Source organism: Cryptomeria japonica, chromosome 7, assembly GCF_030272615.1.
Source record: "Cryptomeria japonica chromosome 7, Sugi_1.0, whole genome shotgun sequence".
Lineage (NCBI taxonomy): Eukaryota > Viridiplantae > Streptophyta > Pinopsida > Cupressales > Cupressaceae > Cryptomeria > Cryptomeria japonica.
The window spans coordinates 481789446-481815300 of NC_081411.1; the positions used below are offsets into that span (position 1 = coordinate 481789446).

Sequence of the window (25855 nt, forward strand, 5' to 3'; positions counted from 1 at the left end):
AGGGCAACAAACAAAGTCGGCCTTTTTTTAGGGTTTTATTACAATGTCGGTTTTCATCAACGAAAAATGGCAAAAAAAAAATTTTGGAGGTTGCCGCCCCCAAACCCCTGCCCGACCCTGGACCCCGGCGAGGATACGTGCTGAGTGTATAGTACTTTGCTAATCAGTCGCCACATTTCAACATTGCCGAACCACGATAAATCTGTGTGTTCTTGTTATTTGTGTTGTGTATATTTAATTGTGTTTATCTACTGTTTTCAATTCGATTTCTTCATCCTAACACTTTATCATTACGATGATGGATCACATATTGTGATCTGAAACATTAATTCAAAAACAATGCACACAATTTAAACTAGAAGCAATATTATTGACAGTATGGATTGTGGAAATCTCTTATCATTAAAAGAGATAATAACATTAATATCATTTTTGGGTAGTTTTATTAGTCAATTGAGAATAGTTATATGCGGGCCATTATACTATTCACACATCTTTTCTTTGCTTGAATTAAACTTAGCTTTGTATAATCTAAAAATTTAATCATGTTATGTGAATGGTAGTTAACACCCGAATCTTGCAATTAGTAAGTGATCTAGAACACACTATGTTGAGAGTTATGCTTATATGAGAAAACCAACTACTTTTGTGACCCAATTGTACATGAAATTATACTTTGTATGAATGCACATGTAATTTGGTAGTACAAGATGTAGAAAAGAAAAAGCTATCTCACATTTTATTTTATTTTATTAATGATTTATATTCTATAGAGACTTTTTATGTGTTTTTTATTAAAAAAGCAGTGAGAACAAGGGTACTGACCCTTTACATAGCTGAACTATCAAAAATCATAGCACTGAGACAACACTATAACAACAAAAAACAACAACTATAAAAAAGGAACCAAGTCTTTTTTGCAATAAAAAACAAAAATAAGAAAGGAAAACAAACTACAGAGGTGCCATGTGCACCCCCCAGGCCTCCATAGTAATGCTCCATTCATTAGACAAGAATTTGTAGAGGCTCCAAGCCTCCATCTTGTCCTCCTCGATTTCAGCATGGCATTCCCTCAACAGAGAGAGGGTGAGTGCGGAGCTGCGAAGAACCTGCATATGAAATTTGTTTAGGCCCACCATTTGGGCTTCCCAAGACGCTATTTTGTTCTTTAGCTAATTAATCTCCTGCTTGATAGACTGTAGATCTAGGACGGGGCCTAGATTTTCAATTCTCTGTGTAATATCTGAAACCTTCGTGCTCATCTTTTCCATTTGTTGTATCGTGGGGGCCTCCTAGGGACCTCAGTAGTCTCTTTCTGCTCGCCACCAGCAATGGGGTTATCAATGTCTTTAACCAAGTCCATCAACGGTATAGAATGCATCACCTTCTCAGCCAAGTTTAAATCCACTTCCAAATTTCCAGGATCGAGAGCGTTGTTGTTAGGGTTTTCCACATCCATAAGGCCCAGAGTGTCAGGGGCCATATCTTTATCATCAATGAGATCCTGGGTTTTCCTTTCTGGAGTAGTAATGTCAACAGCAGAAGTAGTGGTCGGGACAATGGGGTCCCTAGTCATATTAACATTGTCAGCACCCCCATTAGGGGCCCCCAATTTTTTTGGGCCCTCCTCCTTGTTGTCCCCAATGTGGTCCTCCTCAAAGTCAAGATTTTCAATAGCTGGGGTCTTCTTCCTACAGCCTTTGGAAGCAAGTTAGGGAGGGGTTATCATTGTCAGCATCTTCAGAGGAAGAATTGTCGTCATAGACAATGCATTTGCATTTAGTGGGGGTTTTACTCTTGCCCTTGGCCAGGGAGCGAGAAACAAAGGGGGAGGCAAGGAGAGTTAAACTAGGGGAGGCCGATAGAGAAACAAACAAGGCGTAGGCAGCCAGGGACATGGTGGCCATTGCAAATCCCTCCTGGGGAAATTGAAAGAATCTAGGGAAAGCCAAAGACAGGGCCGCGAGCGGCTAGGGAGTTGACATGGGGGCTGAGAGAGCGAGAGATTCTTTGGGGGATAGAGGGCCTCATGGAATTTGTACAACCTGTATATAAGACCCTGGTGGAGGAGGAAAGGAGGTTTATCCCCATGCTTGGAGTCCATAGTGTCCTTAACAGAGCTCTCCAAGGAGTGCAATAAATAAAACAGCAAGCAAAGCAAATCATTATTGCAGAAGTGATTGAGGAGGGGCAAATGGTAGTAGTAGAATACCTTATACCTGCCTTCGAGGGTGAAGTATTTCATGATCATAAGACAGATCATGTTCTATGGGTGCTTGAGCTCCTCCCACACAAACCCACCTTGCAACTTGATAGGTTCCTCATGCTTACGGAAGAACCGTTTCAAACCCTCGTTGTTAGCCACGTGACTGGTGCGCTTCCAGCGGTGGCCATCTAGGGTTAGCTTGGTAGCTTGGGCAATAGTCTCCTTGGAGACATCAAAATTAATGCTGCCAACCGAGACCCGCCTTCCAAACTAGGAGGAGGCGAAAGTAGCCGAGAGCTACTCGTCATGGCCTTTTAGGCAATCCAAAAAATCAGCAATTACACCTTCAACACAAAATTTCCAAACAAGAGGATCATTTTTAAAATCATCTGGATTGTCTGGTTCATATCTTACTCTATCGCCCCCCATTTTGTCTGCCAACAAAGCTTCCTTGGTCATGAAACAGAGGAAAATATAGGGATTCTTCGAGAAGCTAACCCAACAAAGAAAATGGTGAATGTATGAGCCCAACTTCAATAAATGGGGAATGTACGAGCCCAAATTCAAAAAATAAGAAATAAAGTTGGGCGCATGGGAAAACAAGAAGTCACTTTTAGTAATGATTTGCTAGAAATGAGGCAATAAGCACCAACAGAAACCGGTGGTAGCCAACATGTTTCCAAACCCGTCGTACTTCATCATGGCTTTGCAAGCCCAAGTGAAGTGCCAGCACAACAGCACTGCATCGTCACCAGCCAGGCCAAACAAGTCGCCACCTCATCAGAAGGGATCTAAGGAATATTCTTGTTATTTGAATTATGAAACCACCACCGCCAAGTAATCTCGAGGGAAAATAGGAGGGGGAAGGAAGCATTTAGCAGCCACTCAATCATTAGTGGGAATTCTAGATTTCTCTTCCTATAGGAGGAAGTTGACATGGTTTGGAAGAGATTTGAGACTCCTCCAACATTTGAACCCTAAGAGGTTTAGGCCAATGGCAGCCATGGCATCCGCCACGCAATTGCCTTCCCTGTAAATATGCATCACTCTAAATGAGTCAAGCCCAGAGATGAGCCTCAAGGTGTCCCTAATAGTTCTCTCGATTGACCAATTAAGCTTATTCCTTCCTTTGACAACATCAATAATGAGCATGGAGTCCCCCTCAATGTCCATAATTCTGATTCCCATGGAGAGGGCAATGTGAATTCTATTGGCATTTTGATGATGTTTTGATTGTTATTAATGGACACACACTTTCTTGATGTATGAGTTATGCTTAACCGGTAATTTCTCCAACCGGTATTGTGTATTATTGAATGTATAGTCTTTAGACTATCGGTGTTTTATTGGTCACAGATTGTATGAAGACCCCAAGCGATATGAGGATCCCAAGCGGTTCGAGGAGCTCAAGCGATACGAAGGAACCAAGCGGTAGTTAACTTTTGATTGGAACACTACGATCTACCAGTCTTCATTTTTGACAACCGGTAATCGGTATATTGTATTAACCAGTATTACTCTGTGATGAGTTACCAACCAGTATTACTGTAATGTGTGATGAGTTATCATCCACCGACACTTTGGTGGTGATTTTGTGTCGTGTTACCAAATGTGTCTAAATGCACTGAACCTAGGAACTTGTAGTCTAATCCTATTGGACCGACATGAAATCAGTTTCCTTTATAAGGACATTATGTCTAGGGTTTGTATGTATGAGATAATGTGTATGAGAGATAGAATAGAAAAGGCTATGTGCGATCATCATAGAGAAGATTAGGTCTATGTGAAGAGACAGAGTGTGGAGATATTGAAGACTGAAGTAATGCTGAAATGCATTAACAATGAGCTGTCAAGGATCTAACTAAGCATATTGTGCTATTATCTAGATCATTCACTTGTTGATTACTAAGATCTTTGACAAGTCTAAAACCATTAATCGGGTAGGCCCAGCAAAGCCTTTGTAAATCCTCTAACAAGGTGGTTCACAACTGTGGATCTGAAATCCTTTAACAAGGTAGTCTTTAACAAGACTTATCTCCTAATAGAGATCTAGATTCCTAACAAGATCTGTTATGGTGAAGAACCTTGTATGACCTTAACCGGTCTGACCTTAACCAGTCTTGTTACTATTCTACAGATAGTTACTTGTGAGTTTCTACTCACCGTGGTTTTTCCCATTTGGGTTTCCATGTCAAATATCTTGTGTTATGGTGATTGTGCTCTTGTGGGTGAATGCTTTGTTTGCTATTTGGTTTGCATTTATCTTAACCAGTTTATTAGTGAATCTGTTGTACCGGTTATCTGCTAAATTGTTTAAAAGTTTGTTTACAATATTTTTTGGCATACTAATTCACCCCCCCCCTCTTAGTATTCATCAAATTCCCCAAGCTAAGGTCATTGCTTCAGCCTGGTTAGAGGAATGACCATTTAGGTTTCCCACATAAGCAGCAACGAGGGCCCCTAGGTGCGATCTAATCACCCCACCGCCAGCAGCAAGGCCCCCCCTCGTAGCCCCATCAAAATTCAATTTGAAATTAGTAACTGGGGGGAACCAAATTGTGCATTGTCTTAGAAGTCTCTTAGAGGAATCAACAAGGGAGAACGAGGGGGGGATTTTCTAGCATCTAGCAATTCCCCAGTCCCAAGTAGAGGGGGGCTTGGATGCCATTCAATTTTTAGAGACCAAGATATTCTCAAGAATCAGATTAAGGATTTGAGCAAACACCTTTTCCACAAAGGTCTCTTTGTCTCTGAATATCCTATCATTTTGTTCCTTCCAGATACACCAGCAAACATGTGGGGGGATCTGCTTCCATAGCTGTTGGATAAGAGGGTTGGAAGAGGGGCCCCGAAACTCCTGACATATATTACCCAAGTTATCATTCATTACCCAACTGATATTGAGTTTATTATAGACCATCCCCCAAAGCTCCCGAGAGAAGGCATAGTGGAGGAAGAGGTGGGCAGTACTTTCTTCATCCTCTTTGCAGAGAATGCATCTGTTTGGGAGATGAAATCCCCTCTTGACCAAGTTGTCTTGGGTCAAAATTTTGTTGAGTAGGGAAGTCCACCAAAAGAAATTGACCTTGGGGAGGAGTTGGGGGTTCCAGACCTCTTTCCAGATAAAGGGGGCAACAAGTTCCCTTAGTAGGCTTATATAGGTAGTCTTGATAGAAAAGTCTCCAGAGGGGTCCCATTTCCAAATAAGTCTATCATCCCTGGGGAACAGGGGGAGGAAAATACCAGCCAAAAGCTTCTGGAGTTCTCTGGCAGCAAGAAGCAGCAAGGGGTGGTCTGTACAACAGTCCTCCAAGGTCTTCCAAGTGTAGTTGTTGAAGTAGTCACTGACCTTTTCACTAAAGAAGCCTTTAGTGACATCCTATATCCGTCTTAGGGAAGGGGAAGAAGCCAGTGGTCCCTCTCCAAGCCAACAATCTTCCCAGAAAATGATATTCTTGCCATTTCCAATGATCCACCTCAAACCATGAGATAAAGGGTCCCTGCAACTCAATATGTTATTCCAAATTTTGGAACCTTTGGGAAGACCCTCCTTATTCAGGATAGAGGAAAAACCGCATTGCCTAAGTACTTAGCCCTAATGATCCTACTCCAATCCGAATCCTTGTTTAGAATCTTCCAGGCAATTTTAGTCATGAGGGCCTTGTTGAATTTAGAGATCCTACGGGTTCCCAAGCTGCCCATGGTCTTGGGAAGACAAACTTTGTCCCAGCCTACCAAGGCGAGCCTCTTCTTTTCTTCCAGTCTCATCCAAAGGAAAGCCTTTTGAATGTTCTCTAGCTTAGTAGCCATAGTCACAGAAATCTTGAACAAGGAGAGAAAGTACACGGGGATCCCCTGGAGGGAGGAGGAAAGAAGCTGCAACTTCCTAGCACTGCTCAGGAATCTACCTTTCCAGCCAACCAAATTTTTCTGCATTCTTTCAAGGATAGAGATCCGAAAGGAATTAGAGACATCCTTAACAGTCAGAGGGAGACCAAGATAGGTGCCAGAGAGAGAGGCCTTTTGACAGCCAAGGATTCTGTAGACTTTATCTTGGAGATGGTCATTAGTGTGAAATAAGTAAATGCTTCTCTTGTCATAGTTGATGTGTTGTCCAGAAGCTAGAGCATAGGCGTTAAGAAAGGATTTCCAAGCTTCAGCTTCCCAAACAGAGGAGACACCGAATGGGATCATATCATCAACAAACTGTTGTAGAACATTAGGGGGCATCGTAGAGGCAGGCTTGATACCTAGCAAAGTACCCCTGCGAACCAAAGAGTTCAAGTTAGAGGCCAACACTTCAGCAAGGATGATGAAAAGGTAGGGGGATAGGGGATCCCCTTGTCGCAGCCCTCTAGAGACCCTGAACTTCTCGAGGGGGTTTCCATTTAGCAACACAACATAGGTGACAGTAGAAATGCATTCCCCAATAAGTTTGATAAGTTTGTCTCCAAACCCCATAGCTCTAAGAACTTTGAAGAGGAAGTTCCAATTGACCCTATCATAAGCCTTAGATATGTCAAGCTTGAGAACCATCCTTGCCTGATGACATTTATCCATGGAGTGTATAATCTCATGAGTAGAGATGACCGCATCAAGAATCTGGCGGCTAGGAATGAACCCCTTTTGGGATGGGTTGATCAAGGGATCCAAAAAAGGTTTGAGCCTATTGACAAGCACTTTACTGAAGATTTTATAAATAGTGTTGCAGAGGCTGATGGGGCGGAATTCCTTGAGAGAAGATGCCTCCTGAATTTTTAGAACAAGAGCAATGAAGGTGTGATTGAGTTTGTTGAGGAGCCTTCCCGATCTGAAAAAATCTCTAGTAGCCAAAACAACATCAGGGCCAACCACATCCCAGAAATCTTGAAAAAAGGCCAGGGGGAAACCATCAGGACCCGGGGCTTTGAAGGGGCCCATAGCAAAAACAGTAGACTTAACTTCCTCCTCAGAGACAGGGACCATGATGAGGTTGTTATCTTCCACCAAGAGGGTTGGTGGGAGGCAGTTGAGAAGATCCTCCCCCGCAAGGTCCCCCCATTCATCATCATCTCGGAATAAGGTTGCAAAGTAATTAGTAGTCAAACGGCCCAAGTCGTCAACGTCATTGACTACTAGATTGTTATCATCCATGAGGGAAGAGATGTGGTTACTATGCCTATGAATAGAAGCCTCCTCCATATGGGTGGCTTCAAGGGAGTCACCTTGGTCAATACGCTCTTGAATCGCAGTCAATTTTCTGTTGAGCTCCTTTTTTTGCTTGAAGATATCCCCGAAGGTGAATTTGTTCCAGCCCCAGACATTTCTTTTGACCAAGTTGAGCTTCTGGGCAATCCTGAACACAGGGGTGCCAAATATGTTGGTACTCCACCATCTTTTGATGTAGTCCTTGAACTCAGGATGAGAGTTCCTCATGATTTCATACCGAAAAAGAAACTTCCTCCTGACAACATTAGTGGTATTCCAAAGGAGCAGGGGGTTGTGGTCAGAGATTGTTCTAGGGAGGGCAGTGAGCTTCAAGGCTAGACCAATTCCCCAGTAACCCGAGATGAGAAACCTATCAAGTTTGACCTGGATAAGATCCTTTCCCTTCCTAAGATTGGACCAAGTGAATTTTTGCCCTGATAGTTCCACATCCATTAACCCATTTCTGCCAATGAAGCCAACTAGGTCAGTCATGCTATCAGAGTATTCTGGAAGGCCTCCCAGCTTCTCAAAGGGAATCAAAGGGGAGTTGAAATCACCCGCAGTCAGCTAGTGAGCATTGGCATTATTTTGAATTAGAGCAGATATCTCATTCCAGAGCAATAATCTACCAGAACGGACATTAGGGGCATAAACATTAACAAGGATGCAGGAGTCCATCAGGGAGGAGAGTTCAGAAACCAAAAGGTTGGCCGAGGAGGAGAGAAGATTGCCAGAAAAATGGGAGGGGTCCCACATGGTGACCAAACCACCGAGAGGCTCCATTAGCCTCACTAATAGCAAACTTAGCATCAACCCAGATTTTCCTAGCCACCATGGAGAAAGAGGACAAATAAATCTTAACTTCTTGGAGAAGAAGCACCATGATTTTATTTTCAAAAATGCATTTTTTCAGAGCATATTGCTTTTGGGGGTTGTTTAGGCCCCTCATGTTCCAAGAGAGGACCTTAATTTCTTGCATTTTTATGGTCGTCTCCAAGGTCCTCTGCCTGCCATTGGCAATGCCTCTTGCTGCTTCCTTTTGTCTTGAAATTCTCTATGATGGTCGTCCTGCTTTGAGATATGTCCACACATCAAGCTTAGCAGTCCTGGTCTTGCATCTTTAAGTAATCCAACCCTCATCAGTAGGGGTCATGCAGCCACTAGATGATGCACCAGTGGCACCAGGAGATGTTAAGCCCTGGTTCATGGAGGGAGCCACCAATGGGGAGTGAGCTATCTCTGGAATGAGAGAGGGGTCCCTCGCAATCTCACCATCTTCCAGTTGATCAACCAGAGAAACCAAGTTGGATGTCGGGGACATGCACTATATCATCCGGGCCGGAATAGGGGCTTCCTCCACAATATTTGCACGAGATTGGAGAAGGTTGTTGATACTCTCAGCAAATGGGTATTCTTCTATAGCTGGGTCTTCAACAGCCAAGTGAGGCAGGTCTGGGCCAAGAGTAGGGGTGATAACAGGCCCCATGGCAAGGTCATGGTGAATCACAGAGTCCTCCCCCAGGGTCCGGCCCTTAAGCTTGAGGAGAGGGGGTTTTGGGGCCTTGCATTGAGAGATAACATGCCCGAATTTGCAGCACTTCTGAAAAAAGAGGGTAGCATTTTCATAAACCAAAGCTTGAGTCCAGCTACCCAGCCTGGATTTGAGGGTTATGAAGTTGGGGAGGTTCATGCTTACAGTAGCCTGGACACAAAAGCGGGCATAGACCAGACGATATTTGGATCTGGTGATTTCATCAACACCTACAAAGTGACCAAAAGAGTTTCCAATCCATTTGAAGATGGATTTGTCCCAGTACTCAAGGGGGAGCCTTGAGAGACGAACCCATACCGGTACAGTTTTTTGCAAGTCAGTCGCAGGGTCAAAGCCAGCCTTCCAGCGACAGAGGGAGAGGTTGTTACGACCATAGGACTAGCAAATAGAGAGGACATGGGCGACATCCTCCTCGACAGTGAATTTGAAGAGGAAGAGGGCGTTAGGCATAGTACTGACAGAAACACTCCCCTTCAACTTTCATTTGTCCTTGACCCGTTTTCAGACCATCTCCACCATGGGGTGCAGGGAGAAGAACTTCCCCACCAGAGTGTTAGCCATGTTCTATAAAATGCGGTCCAAGACAACGTCAAGAAGCTCAAAAGATGTTCCCTCCTCAGAATGTGAGTAGACTGGGATAAAGTTGGGGACCACAGTCTCCGACTTTCTAACCAGTACATTCTTCCAACCTTTGAGATTCTTGTTGCCAGTCGAAGGCTCCGAGGATAGAACAACCGGCACTACAAGAATAGGGTCAGAATCCGAAACTTCGCTCGTGACCCTCTTCTCCAAAGGAGAGCTGTCATTATGGGGCACCGCCAGAACGAAAGGAGGAACCGCTGTGGGACCAACAGAGGATGTGGCAGATAGTGTTAGCGCCGCAGGGTCCATACCGGGGGTCGTGGGTGGTGGGGGGAGATCCCCACCAACAGACACCACCATGAACGACGAAGGTTTGAAATTTGAATTTTGCAGAGTGGGAATTACTTGATATATGTTGTGTATAAGCAAGAAATTGATTTTTTTGACTAATTATCCTAAAAAATTATGTTAATTTTGAGTATTTATATGTGTTGAACATGAATGCTTTCATATTAACTATTTAAAATCACATATGCTTTCCATTATTCTAAGAAACATGATATTGTTCTTAATGCAATTTTAGTATCACCAACAATAACATTAATTCTTGCATATGAATTAGTTATTGGTCATTTATATTATTCACAAATATAATAAGATTATTAATATTTAGTGAGGGATATAATTTCCTAATTTTGAATATATGTTGGTGATGATATAAAGAGCTCCAAATGTTCCTTCTCCTCTCCAATAAGAAAGTCTCTTATTTAAAACATTCCTTATTTAAAACAAATGGTATAAGCTTATTGAGATAAGAACTCAATTTAAAATCTCTAAGAAAGTAACATGTTTCTACAATAGTCCATGTTAGTCTTCATTGTTTTAATAATATTTTTATAACAGTCCAAATTCTTGATCTCAATAGGTTGCAAATATCTAAAGAAGGTGTCCTCATATTTCCCAATCTAAGCTATGCAATCAAATAACAAAAAGAATAGAACATCAAATTTTCAAATAAAAGTTCATAAAACTTTTTATTTTTCAATCAATTAATTAAATCTTAAAAGAATAATTAAAAATAAATATAGTGTAAGCAGGAAAATAAAAATTTCAATGACTCATTTTCTTAAACAAATGAATGGTATATGTCGAAACCCTCTATATACTTAAATTACCATTTTACCTTGATTTAATTTTATTGTGCAATTTATTTAAAATTTTACATAGAAAGATCTTTTGTATTTGAAATTGAAATCTCATCTTCTTCTTTTTTTGTCAAGATTGCAGTAATCAACAACACACCTCTTTGTTTAGTAGACTCCTCTTCTCATACAGTTCTAATATTTAGGTTCATGTCATATCATATATTCAAATAATTTTTTATAATAATGTTTACAATTCACACATACGATATAAATCATAATAAATAAATAAATACCTTTAATTCGAAACCTCTCAAATTCATTAGAAAATAAGCTACAATCACTTTAAAAAAACCTTCAAAATCCATGATCCTTATATGATTAAATAAGATAACCAAATTTAATATTGCAAATCCCTTAATTTTATGCTTGGTTATTCATGGAACATCCATAAGATTGGGATGCATCTTCCCATCGTAGTAGAGTACAACCTAATCAACTATCCATTATTCTATTGGATTTCATCTTCTAATTTCTTATCGTATTTCCCTTGACTAATCTTTAGCACATTTAATTAAAAACCCACGTGAATACATTTGAGCACATTTGGTTATATTGGGAGATTAACAATTTGTTATGAATTAAAGAAGGCTAAATGAGATCAAAAACTAGATATTATTTATTTAATCATTTGTTACTATATTAGTTTACATTTTTAAGATTAGGAGATATAGGTTACGTAAGTCAACATTGAAATAGGATATAAAGTGTGCAATCATAAGATAATTCTCAATATTAGAATTAAATAAATTATGATCTAAAAATAAGGTTTTGATCATGATTTAAACATAACCTTTCAAATTTATATCAATTTTAAATTCAAAAGATTTGAAAAAAGGAAGATCAAAGTTATATAAAAGGGAGAAGATCTAGTAATTGAGCATCCTAATTTTGTGCTTCTCAAAATCTTATGTGGAAATTTCAAATTATTCCCAATTTTTTACAATATCTTATTCGACAAGTCCCTTGCTTATAACTGAGGTTTGAGGACCACATAAGTAATTATGATGCCACATTATTATGCTTTATTTGAGGTGTCACTAAGTCATGTTTTATTGGTATGCTCATGTGACATCACATGATTGTTGCTTTTTAGATCTGAGGTATAAATTTCATTAATTATGAATACTCATCATCAACACTAACAAATTTAAAGTCACGACTATTGATATAATATTATTAAAAATATTGGACATTAAATCAATAACAGTTATACCAACTATTGAAACATGCTAAATTACTAGATCCTTTCTCCTAGTTAAAGACCAAAGCGTGTTGCATAGACCATGGACCAAGTATGGAAATTGCATGACAAGAAAAGGAAGCATCACACACAATCAAATATTGAAGAAAACTAAAATATGCTTTCCCAAAAGTTGTAAGGATCTTTATATTGTGGAAGTTGTAAGGTAATTAAAAATATTTTTTGAAAGAATCTTAAATAATTGGGGTGTGGGTGAGTGTACCCCAACTTCTCTAGAATGTTAATCTTAATTGACAAAACCATATTAAATGGAGAAATAAAATCTTAGTATATACAAAATATAAATAAATATAATTTCAATTCTCCTAAAAATTCAAATGTTTTAGTGGAGTGTAATGACGCATGTTTATAAAAACTATTAAAGAATCAATATGCAAAAATAATAAAAATATATGATCTACATAGAAAAGTTTAACAACTCTACAAAATATTTGTGCATATCATTATTCTAATTTACCTATAATGAATAGAATAATTTTAGTGAAATAAATTTAAAAAGTAAATAGTATTTTAAATTTAAGTAGAAATAAAATAGTATTTAAATTTTAAAACAAATAAATTTTATATTTCATAAAATAATAAATAATATATATATATATATATATATATATATATATATATATATATATATATATAATATCTATTACTTTTAGAAAATAAAAAACACAAGAAAATATAGAATAGGAAAAATAATAATTAAAGATTATTAAAATTGTTATGTAATTTTTAATGCTTTTTAACAAAATATTTTTTAAATAGTGATTTTGTTTGATTGACAAGTTGTCATCAATAGAGGGTGACAACCATACATTGATTGAATATGTTTTTGATATTAAAAGCAGCCAAAACTAGGGGGCTGACCCAGATACAACACAATAACAATAGAAGAGCAACTGTTAGAAGGAAAACAACCAAGTCACAACCTCCTAAAACTTTCCTCTATAAAAAACCCTAAACCTACTAACCATATTAACAAAGTTTATTAGAGTCATAGTAAGCAGTAAAACATGCCACATGGGGCTAAAGATAATCAAGTCCAAGATTAACTAACAAAGATTATAATCATAACTAAAAACACTAAGGCCACCGAGGCCATCCAAAAACTCAAAAAACCACCAAGTAGCAAACATCCCTATTTCTTTTTGCCATGACTAATCTTGGGTAGGAGCCTCCTAGCCCATTCTTTGGTGATAAATTTAAAGAGGTCTTTGTAGTCCTCTTCCTCCTTCGGTTTTCCTTTCTGGTTGTTCTCCTGCAAAAGACAAAGGTGGTCGCAGAGCTGTGCATGACTTTCAATGAGAACCTGGTGAACTCATGAAGCCTTTTTTCAGTGAAATCCACTCACTAGACAATTTCCTACATTTTCTCATTGAAGGAATTCACTTTCTTTTCCAACTCTAATAGCTTGTCATCCGCTTCCTCCTTGATACTGTTAGCTTCCTCCACAATAACCATTTTCTCGATCCTAGGGGTAGGGGACAAAGAATTGGCCCGGGACTTGGGTTCAACAGTCGGGTTCACAGAGTTGTTAGGGCTTTCAGAGACATGGGTAGAGGTTTCAGGATGAGGGGTCGAGGTGGAGTGGGACGGGGCCACTTTTCCAGAGGGATTGGTATCATCACCCACATTCTTAGAATCACCTATGTCATGGGATGAGGAGGGATCCATTAAGGGTTTATCTTTTTCAGGGGGTTTGGACGCCAGTCTCACAGAGCGACGAGGAGTATTAGCTTCATCAATGATCTCCACATCAAAGTCAATTTGTTGAATTCTCACCTTCTTGGGCTCAAAGGGTTTTGAGTCCTCTGAGTGGCAGGCATGCTTTTTGAAGTTCTTGCTGGAGGAGCCAGGTTCAAGCAAAAGAGTAGGGTTTTTTTCAGGATTAGCAGTGGCCATGGGCGGGGAGTGGCTTTCGGGCACATTTTGGATAGTAATCATTCAGGGAGGGAAAAGAGTCAGGTGGAAATTATACAAGCGAAGGATAAGGCCTTGATGGAGAATAGAATAATCCTTATTTTTCTTCTTAGCTTCAACAACATCTTTCACATTAGCAGCCATAGAATGTAGAAGAAAAAACATAATAGAGATAAGATCCCTATTCCTAAGATGATTGAGAAAAGGAAGATGGTAGTAATAGAAAACCCCATACTGCCCTTCGAGGGTAAAATATTTCATAATGATGTAGCTCACCTCGTCCCACGATGGCGAAAGCTCCTCATGATTGAACCCACCAGCCCGCTTCACAGGGTTCTCACCATCCCGAAAGAATTGATTTAGACTAGTAGTGTCTGAGATACGACTCTACTTTTTCCAATTTTGCCCCTCCATGGAAAGGCCCACCACCTGAGCAATAACCTCCTCATTCACTTCAAATGAAATGACACCCATAGTGACCCTTCTAGCTGCCCAAGAAGCCACAAACTGTTTAGACGGTCTCTCATCATTGCCTTTCACACTCTCCATGAACTTATCTATCCCTCCTTCAATGCACACAAACCAAACCGTCAACCTGGCTTTGAAACCATCTGTTTTATCCAGTTCAAGTCTCAGTTTGTCCCCCCATATCCACTTCCTCCAGCTTAATGGTAGTAGTGAGAAGCAGGGAAATGGAAATACAAAGCCTCTCAAGAGCCAAAGAAGAGTCCAGAAATAGATCCAACAAATTCCGAAATAAGGTAGTGCAATAATCGTCATGATTATTGCAAGACATGTTTAAACAAATCTCCCAAGCCCGAGATCTATTCCACTCGTGTGAACCATCAATCCGCCCAATGTTACTTAGACGAGACAGGTTGTTGCCTCCATCACCACCAATGTCATTCATCCAGATGATTAAAAAATATTGCCTTTCCCGATATCGGTACTCTGCAAGGAAATAAAATCATTATCCAATCCCCTTGATTTATTTTGGGAATGATGACTAGGCCATATGTAGCCACGTGGCATATCCACCCCGCAATTGGCGGGCTCCGACTTCAAATTCAAAATTTGATGATTTATAATCCTCATCAGATTACAAATGATTAAGAGGTAAAGCAAAGGGGGAGAAAACATTTTAGCACTTAATCTCTTCTCTCTCCAGGATCTCCTTGGTGATCACTGGTAGCGGATCAACATTCCTCTAGCACCATAAGCCTTCTTGCAGCATGCCGACAACAACCATGGAGTCGGCAACCGCATTCCCTTCTCTGTAAATATGGCAGATAATGAAACTGTCAAGGTTAGCTAGAAGCATTCTGACATCCCTCAATACCGCTTCCACTTTCCAACCTATCACACTTCTTCCACTGACATTCTCCAAAATTATTTTTGAATCACCTTCAATTTCAAGCTATTTGATACCTATAGCCATGGCGAACTTCATTCCTTATAAAAGGGCCATTCCCTCAACTTGGTTGACAATATTGTTCCTCAAGCTTCCAGCGAAGGCAGCGATAAGACCACCCCGATGATCCCTTATAACACCACCTCCGGCTTGCCAATTATTGCGGGCTATCCCATCAAAGTTTAATTTGTGCCATGAGGGAGTTGGGGCTTTCCATTTGGTCATTTTTTTGTTGATCTTTTTAGTGTTGTTAAACAACTTAAACTCTGGGGGGAGTTTCCAATGTTCGACAATCCTCTAGTTAGCCAAGTTAGGGGGGTTAGAGGGGGTTTTCCATCTAGTCACTGAGATATTGTCCATAATAATCTTGAAGCAACTATTAAAAACATTGTCTGGGGAGTTTTCAACATCTCTAAAGATTCTACTATTCCTTTCTTTCTAAACACTCCAACATATATGAGGAGGGATATGCTTCCACAGTTGTATAACCAGGGGGTGGTGAGAAGGGGATGACCATCCATTCACAAACTGGTGTATGTCACCATGGAAAACCCATTGGAGGCCACATTTTCCAATGATAATGGTCCACAAGTGCCTAACAAAAGGGCAGTGGATAAAATGATGGTTGATAGATTCCTCCTCAGATTTACAGAGGATACACCTGTTAGGTAATAAGAAGCCCCTTCTCCTTAAGTTATCTAGAGTCAATGTTTTTCCATGCATGAGAGTCCACCAAAAAAAATTAATCTTTGGTATAAGTTGTGGGTTCCAAATCTTTTTCCAACATTCCATATCCCCATTGAATCTTAAAAGTTGTCTGTAAGCAGACCTAATCGAGAAATCCCAAGATTGAGTCCCCTTCTAGATGAATTTATCCTCTTAGAAAGATAGAAAGATAGAGGTACCTACGATGTGTGCATGAGGGCCTGAAGTTCCAAAGATTTAGGCAAGAGGTCATGCCAATCAATGAAGATCAGAGAGATTTTTTTCCACTTTCCTCTTCTCGACACAATGTATTCAACAATATAATCACCAAACTGGTCCTTTAGGATGTACATTAATTGGTAGAAGTGGGTTTCAGCGAAAGGTTTATCTTCCAACCACGTATCCTCCCAAAATCTGATCTTTCTTCCATTTCCAATCTGCCATTTCAATCCCTCTCTGATAATAGGTCTAAGATTAAGTATGTTGTTCCATAATTTAGATCCAGGAGGTAGGCCAATGGAATTCAAGTTGGAACAAAACTGTTCCCTTTCCAATTACTTAGCTTTGATAATGTTACACCAATCTGCCTCCCCTTTAGCTAAGTTCTAGCCCACTTTGACAATTAAGGCCTTGTTCAATATATTTATCTTTTTGATACCTAGGCCACCCATAGTCTTAAGCAAGCAAACAATATCCCAATTAATCAGTGAGAGGTGTTTCTTTTCTTCCATGCCAGTCCAGAGGAAGGTTCTTTGAATCTTCTCAAGATTCTCCCCATAGAGCTCGAAATTTTTAATAGGGAAAGGAAATAAATAGGGATACCCTAGAGGGAGGCAACAAGGAGCTGGAGCTTCCCCGCACTACTAAGGAATTTACCCTTCCAACCCACGAGTTTCTTTTGTATTCTTTCAATGATGGTATTCCAGAATGTTGGGGTCACCTCTTTGATAGTAAGAGGGAGACCAAGGTAAGTTCTAGGTAAATTGGCAGAATGACACCCAAGAATATTAAGAGTTTTAGTCTGCAAGTCAATAGGGGTGTTGAAAAAGTAAAGATTACTTTTATTATAGTTAATACATTGACCTGAAGTAGAGGCATAATCAGAAAGCATGTTCTTCCAGTGTTTAGCTTCTATCACAGAGGATTTACCAAATAGGAAGGTGTCATCAACAAATTGTTGGATCACAGAAGGGGGGATAGTAGAAGCAGCTTTGATTCCTTGTATTCTCCCATTGACCATCAAATTCAAGAAATTTCTGCCCAAAACCTCAGCAATCATAATAAACAAATAGGGGGACAAGGGGTCCCCTTGTCTGATACCTTTTTAGTTTTGAAGCAACCCCTAGGAAACCCATTAACCAAGACAAAGAACTGAACCGTAGACACACAATCCCGGATCATATCAACAATTTTTGGATTAAAGCCAAGTTTTGAGAGAGTTTTAAACAGGAAACACCAGTTGACTTTATCATAGGCTTTTCAGATGTCTAGTTTAAAGGCCATACCTGGGGAACTGCTCTTGTCCATGGAATGAATAATTTTATGGGTGGCAATGGCCACATCCAAGATTTGACGACCTGGGACAAAACCTTTTTAAGAAGGGCTGATAAACTTGGGAAGAACCGGTATGATTATGTTCACTAAGACCTTAGAGATGATCTTATAAATAGTATTACAGAGACTTATAGGCCGAAAACCCATCATGCATTTAAGGTCTTGAGACTTGGGAACCAGAACAATGTAGGTGTTGTTCAACTTTTTCAACAATTTACCAGTCCTAAATAAATCCTTCACAACTCTAGTGACATCAAAGCTGACAATGTCCCAGAATTCCTGAAAAAAAGCTGGGGGGAAGCCATCCGGACCCGGGGTCTTGTAGGCACCCATAGAAAAGGCTACAATACGGACCTCCTCCAAAGAAATGGGTGATAGAAGCTAACTATTATCCTCTTCACCAATGGCAGTAGGTAGTTTACTCAAAAGCCTATCCTGAATAGCATCACTTCCTTCCCCAATCTCAGTATACATATAGATGAAGAAGTCAGTAGCAGTTTGACCAATTTGGGCTTCAGGCATGATCTCCTATCCATTGTTATCCTTTAGACTTTCGATCGCGTTTCTCTTTTTGTGAATACTAGCTGAGCGGTGGAAGAAGGCAGAGTTCATGTCTCCCTCCTTCAGCCATTGGATTCTAGATCTTTGTTTCCAATAGATCTCCTCCTTAGATAGAATGTCCTTCCATTTCTTCCCGTAGTCCTCTTCTTCGTGAAGGAGGGAGTGAGGAGGATCACCAGAAGCCATCATGACTTGAATTTGTTCTAGTCTGGAGCACAAATCCTTCTTCTTCTTGAATATGTCACCAAAAGTTGCTTTATTCCAGCCTTTCACTTCCTGCTAGATGAGGTTCAGCTTCTTAGATATCCTAAACATAGCAGTCCCTTGGATAGGGGATGCCCACCACCTACTAGCCAGCTCTCTAAAATCCAGGTGGGAGGCCCACATAATCTCATATCAAAAAGGAGAGGGTCCCAAGGGGGGTCTATCGGCCCAGTGGAGGAGGAGAGGGATATGATCAGAGGCAGTCCTTGGGAGGGTCCTTAGAGAGGATTTGTGACCAATATCCCATTTAGTAGAGACTAAAAATATGTCCAGCCTGACTTGGATTAGATGGTTCCCTTTCCTATTATTAGACCAAGTGAAAGGGACACCCTGAAGATCTAAATAAAAAAGACTAGTAACATTTATAAGATTGGCTAAATCCCCCATACTATCAGAATCATCCATAAGACCACCACATTTCTCAGAAAGGTAGAGGGGGGTGTTGAAGTCGCCTACCAACATGTAGTGAGTATTCTGATCCTTGAGGATGCAATCAACAATTTCCTCCCAAACCAGATGCCTTCCCAACTTAGAATTGGGGGCATATATATTAAGCAAGTGTCAACAGAGCTCACCAAGTTAGAATGTCACCACCAGATAGTTCTGTGAGCTCACATGTGAAGTAGCTTGAAGCTTGTAGGGGTTCCAAATGGTAGCAATTCCACCAGACGCCCCCAAAGCCTCCACATACAGAAACACAACACCCAACCAAAGTATGCCAATAGTCATTGCAAAATTTTGGTAGGACATTTTGACTTCTTGCAGTAAACAGATATCAATCTTCATATCTAAGATATATTGCTTTATAGCAAATTGCTTTTGGGGGCTGTTGAGTCCCCTTATGTTCTAGGAGAGGAACTTCATTTCTTATATTTGTTATTTCCATCAAAGGGTCATCTATTGTTTCCTTGCAATATCCCTTGCCATAGCTTTTTGTCTCAGCACTTTCTCAATTGGTCTTCCAACTTTGTTGTCAGTGCCCACATTTGCCTTCTTAGTCTTGGTTTTTTTCTTCTATGTCAACCATTCCTCATTGTCTATAGTATAAATATAGGGGGGGGAGGTATTCACATTAGAGGTCAATAGAAACGACTTGGGCAAGTCCTCCAAGGTTACCGAGTTGCTAGGGGACTAGGGTGGAGATGTGAAACTTGGTTGATTTAGTTTTCCCGGAGTAGCTTTCTCATCACCGATTTTCTGGGGGTTTTGGTGAAGCATGGGGTTGGCTTCACCATTGGCATGAGGGGTATGGTGAACATCATCCTTACCCATTGAGGGGGAGGTAGAAGGATTAGGAAAAAAACATAGGCTAATCACCGAAGGGATTTCCCCATTTTCAAGAGTCTCAACTGGTTTCATTTTCTTCACAAAATCAACAGGAGTTTTGATTATATCAAGGATCTTATCTGTGTGGGGACAGTCTTCAGTCACCCCACCGGGGTCAGTCAGTCCTTTAGGGGTTGAGGATGAGGGAGCACTTGGGCTGATAGGATAATCATTAACAATAAATTTCTCCTTAAGCTTGGGTTCACAAGAAGTCGGGGCTTTATAGTCAGCAATAATGTGTCCCTTCTTAGCGCATTTCTGACAGTAAAGAGTAGCATTTTCATAGACAAGGGGCTGAGACCATTTTCCCCATTTTGATTTGAGGGACACGAAGTTAGGCAACACTTTGTTAATATCAACATTAACACAAAAACAAGCAAAAAGTAACCTAGACTTAGCAAGGGTGACCGAATCAGCAGTGACATAGCTGCCAAAGGAATCCCCAATCCAACGGAAGATTTGCTCATCCCAAAATTCCAGGGGGAGGCCAGGAAGCCTGACCCAAACTGGGGCCATACGGTTGAGTTCAATAGAGGGTTCAAACCTAGGTTTCCATTTGGAGATAGTTAGAACATGCTTTCCATAGGCCCAAGAGCCTGAAAGGACAAAGATCAAGTCCTCATCAACAGTAAACTTGAAAAGGAAGAGACCTCCCAGCATAGTAGATATGTCAACACTTCCCTTTAACTTCCATCTTGTCGCAACCCATCGCCTAACCATGTCGATAGATGGTCTGAAGGAGAAAAATCTTCCCACAAGCGCCAAATGCAAAGATGAAGCAATTTTATCCATGAGATTATCAGGTAGCCTGATCTTCGTCCCCTCCTCAATTTGGATAAAGTTAGCCAAAGCCGTCTCCAAGGTCATATTTGTAGAACCAACAAGGGCACCTTTCTAGTTGGATTTGGTCTCTTTTTTACCTTCTTCCGCATCTTTTTGACCAACAACATTTTTCGGCACAATAGAAGGAGATTTCTTATTACTAGATTCAAGGTTATCCTTTCTTTTGTCAACATCCTTCTGACCAAGGGCAGATTCCGTCAGTACAGAAGGGAATGAACCACAAGAATCTCCATTCTTGTCAATATTTTTCGAATTACTTGCAAGCAGTGGGGTCCCATAAGCAGACACAGGGGCCTCATGAGAGGCATGCGAACCAACAATAGTATTGGGAGGGGGGTCTGGTTGCAGGGAGGAAGGATCCTCCCTAGGGACAATGGTCATGTGAGGGATTTCAAAATTCAAGAAGGTATTAGGGGTGGGAAAGTTGCAGAGCTACCAACTCCCTTAGCAAAATAAAGAGTTATTGATTGAATATGTTGAATGCCAGAGAGTCATAGACTTTTTAAATAGTGTTTAACCATATAAATATTATTCAAACATTTTTTCACAAGAATTAATTAATAAATAGAATAAAGTAATTTTTAAATAAATAAAATAATATACGTGTTTGTATATGTATGAAGTATATGAAGATTAGTTAGAAACAAATAAAATAATATTAAAATTTTAAAATCTATAAAAAATCATGAAAATGATGAAGTGATTCCTTTAAGTATTTGAGAGTAATATAAATTTTGATATATCAAAGTAGAAAAGTTCAAATTGGCTTTCTTTTGTAATCATATATATTTTATATTAAAACATTGTTCTTAAATAAATTTAATTAAACTAAGAAAAAAAATATGTAGAAGATGCCAAGAGATATCATTCCTAGACAATTAGATTTACGATTTAAGTAGAAGTGCTTGAAATTCAATATCTTTTATGTAGAATTTTCCAAAGATAAATATGCTAATAATATCAATATTTATTCTTTCAATATAACAATTTAAATTTATTAAAAAAAATAAATTATGAATTAACTTAATGCAATCTCTCATTATGATCAACCATACTTCTTTTTAATAAGGAAACTAGTTCCTCTCTCTTGTTATTATAAAAAACAAAACAATTGTTTTTATCAACATTTTAGATCTCGAATGTTGATGCAAAAGAATTTCATATAGATAAGTGGAGAAACAACTCTTGTTATTTTCAACATGAGTTGGATAAATTAATGTTTCTAAATTACATCTACAATGACATCAAATGTTACTAAACAAAAATCTATTTTTAAAACAATTTGACATGCAAATGACAGGTAAATGCATGAAATATGCCATGTTTCAGCTTTTGTGAAGGTGTTATTTTATTACTTCAAATAAAATAGAACCCTTGCCACTTGTCTCTCCTAGATTCACAACTTTTTACAATGCACAACTTTAATGGATTTGTATTCTTGGGGTTTAATATTTTAGAAGAACATTTTATTTTACATATGATTCTCTTCTATTATAAGATATCTCTACATATATTTTTTAAATATAGATATACTTGTGTGTGCTGGTGGTGCTTTTTTATGTTTCCTTCCCATCAGCCTCCGATTTTGACTGCTTTATAATCAAAAACATTTATAAGACTAAATGATCTAAAAGACCAAAATATTTAATTTTAATAAAAAGACCAAATAATCTAAAATGGTTAACTCATTTCCAAATTCCTTGCAATGTGCAATTACTTGTAATGCTAGGTAGGAGGATACTTAGCTTGGAAGTAAACGCCCCTCCGTCATATTGAAGGAATGATGGGACGATTGAGTAAGATCCATCCAATGGCTTTCTAACAACTGTCCAACAACCAATAAACATTTTTCATTTCTGGTTTATGGCCCCCAAAGATGTTGGAGTGTAAAAGGAAAACGGTATTAAATTTCATATTATATTTCCACGTGTTTCAACGTTTAGCTGTGAGAATATTCTCCTAAGAAATTTAAGACAGGAACAATTCTAACCGGACAATTATGACCAGTATTAGGAAAAAATCAAACGACAATTTGTGTTGATTTAATCACAATCAAAGGCACAGGAGAATCAACGGCTTTTTGGCTTCTTTGCCTTACGGGTGTGAGACGCACTGGCCGCCATTGTTATTGTTTTTGTTGTCGTAACTGAAGAGTCAAGACGACCCAATTTGGGTTTTATAATCCAATACGATATTTGGGTGGTTTGAATCCAATCGTTTTGGGAAGAAGCACTCATTTGGTTTTGTTGTGTGATTGAGGGTCTCTGTATATTGTTCTACATTCAATGGGGAGGTCAGGAAGAAAGAAGAAGAAAAGTGCAAGCACACGGCCAGTAAGGAGGGGAAGCTCAGTAGCAAGCAAGGGAGAGAGTGATGGAACAGCAGTTTCTATCAAGAAAGCCCAAGATTTGAAAAACCAAGGCAACGCAAATTTTCAGAACAAGAGGTATGTGGAAGCCATGGAGCTATATGCCAAGGCTCTCAAGCTTGTGTCCCCCGACCACAGTGAGAGTGCTTTTTTGCATAGCAATAGAGCAGTTTGTTTGATGAACATAGAGCCTGTGGACTATAAGGGGGTTGTTGAGGAGTGTAGTTTGGCTTTGGCTACCAGTCCTCATTACAAAAAGGCTCGTTTGAGAAGGGCCAAGGCCTATGAAGCTTTGGGGAAGGTAGATATGGCTTTGCAAGACGTGGAGGCTCTTCTCCAGGCAGAACCCAATGATATGGATGCTCTGGACATTGCACAGAGGCTGACAACAAATGTAAAAGAGGGGGAGGAAGAAGAAGAAGAAGGAAAAAAAGCTCTGGACATTGCACAGAGGCTGACAACAAATGTAAAAGAGGGGGAGGAGGAAGAAGAAGAAGAAGGAAAAAAAGATAATGATGCAGCAGCAGCATTGGAGGAGGTTGAAAGTAGAGCGGTGAAGTTGGTATATCATGATGATATCAGGCTTGCGCAGATGCCATTAAATTGCAGGCTGTCGGAGGTGAGGGAAATTGTGAGAGAGAGGTACCCAAGTTCTAGGGCCGTTCTGATCAAATACAAGGATTCAGAGGGCGATCTTGTAACTATTACAAATACCCAAGAACTTAGATTGGCTGAAAAGGTTGGGGATTCAAGTGAATACTTGAGGTTGTATGTGGTTGAGGTTGACCCAAATCAGGAGCCCTTGTTTGAGGATGCTAACTACTGCAAAGATGATAGGGTGAAGATGAACGGGAACGGGGTCAAAGGGGGTATTGCCGGCAGTGAAGTGGAATTGGACAAGTGGATATATGGATTTGCGCAGTTGTTTAGGACACATCTTGGTATAGACCCAGAAGCACACATGGATTTGCAAATAATGGGTATGGAATTCTGTTCAGAGGCTTTGGGAGAGGCTGCAACAAGTGAAGATGCCCAACGTTTGTTTCAGATGGCAGCAAGCAAGTTTCAGGAGATTGCAGCTGTGGCCTTGTTTAATTGGGGTAATGTCCACATGTGTACAGCGACGAAGAAGATTCATCTGGAAGAAAATTCTTCGAAGGAAGAGATCATGACTCAACTTCAAGCTGCTTATGATTGGGCCCAGGGGGAATATACTAAAGCAGGGCAGAAATATGAGGAAGCTTTGAGGATAAAGCCAGACTTCTATGAAGGCCTCCTTGCATTGGCACGGCAGCATTACGAGAGTGGCAGACTTGGTTGCTCCCTGGCTCTTGCTACTAATATTGAGTTAGAGGAATGGGACGCTTCAGAAACACTCCATCTTTTCAGTATCGCAGAGGAGAAGATGCAGATGGGCATTGAAATGTGGGAGAGATTGGAAGAGCAGCATCTGCAGGCCTTAAAGAATCCTCTTCCAAGCATAGAATTGTCAAAGAAAAGTAGCTTCTCTAATGGCTTCAAGGAGGAGGTGCTATCAGCTGATGATGTTGCAGAAAGCGCTGTTGAAATGAGGTCCGAGATCAATCGATTCTGGGGGAACATGCTTTTTGATCATTCGGATGTTGAGTTCAAATTGGGATTGCCGATGTGGGAAGAACATTTGGAAGCTGCCGTTGAGAAATTTAAGTATGCGGGAACATCTCCAACAGACATTGCCGTACTGCTGAAGAACCATTCATCCAATGCAATCAATCAAGAAGGTAATGACGAAAATAAGCACTATTGAAAAATTAATCCGTTCAAAAAGCAAATTTGAAATTTGAAACAGTCGCCATTCAGAAGTCATCTTCAATGTCACCGAGGACTTTAAAATAATTTTTTTTAAATTTTTTTTTTTTGTGAGTGGACAGTTTTTGAGATATTACAGACACGCTGCAAGATTTATTCATGAATTGATGAAATATTTTACAGGTTTAGGTTTCAAGATCGATGAGATAGTCCGTGCATGGAACGAGATGTGCGAGGCCAAAAGGTTGCGTAATAAGAACACCTCATTTAGACTAGAGCCTTTGTTCTGGAGAAAGGTACCAAGATTGCATCAAATACTGGAACATGTACCGACTATGTGGCATGGAATGGGTTGATATCATATCCATGTCATTCATTGTAAAATGGTTTCAATTGATTTCAGGCTATTAATGTGCCTCCATTAGGTACAAGTGAGTTGTGAAGTTGTGAAATGTAGGTACGCAGATATATTTTTCTTCAAGTCTGGTTTGAGTAGATTCAGTTGGTTTTGTGGAAATTTGAATTATTAAAGTGGGCGAGAATAGAAATTATGCGTTTTTTTTGTAAGCAAGAATGGTATACCCTCCTTCCTCTCCATTTTTTATTGAATTTGGGATATGGAACATGTCATAATCCCTTATAATTATCATAAAGAATGCTGAAACTTGTATTAGAATGATGGAGCAATTTTCTCAAAAATTGTAATTGTAGATGCAAAGGCAATTTCTTTTCAGTAAAGAACTGTATTTTTTTTTTCTGCTCCCTGAGGTGTCATCTTCTCGACAGATAGAGAGTATCTGCTTCTCAGCTAGCCCAAGTTTAGCTTCAAAATTCACTGGAGCTGATGGAAATGGAGAATGCTTGGATTTACACAGTTAACTATATTTGAATATTTTGCATGTATATATTTAGATTTGGAAACAATTTTTTTTGAAAATTCGAATATGGTGATAAAATTATCGTATTACACGATGAACCTAGTTGAATATACAATACAGAGGCATAGTTTATTAATGAAAATATATGATTTCACTGAAAACTGACGAGGATGACTACAGTTTAATAATATAATTTTATTTGGAATAACAGATAAGTCAGATGTGTTGGTGCCATGAAGTCATAATGTAT

At 39.6% G+C, this 25855-nt stretch overlaps 1 protein-coding gene across 1 annotated transcript; it reads left to right on the top strand.

The window, feature by feature from the left end:
- Positions 1–22642: 22642 nt before the first annotated feature.
- Positions 22643–25489, top strand: LOC131065743 (protein PHOX1). The gene is made up of 2 exons (XM_058000366.2): positions 22643–24699; positions 24911–25489. Exons 1-2 carry the CDS (start codon positions 22857–22859, stop codon positions 25081–25083), a joined length of 2016 nt encoding a protein of 671 aa, XP_057856349.2. The 5' UTR covers positions 22643–22856; the 3' UTR covers positions 25084–25489.
- Positions 25490–25855: the final 366 nt, after the last annotated feature.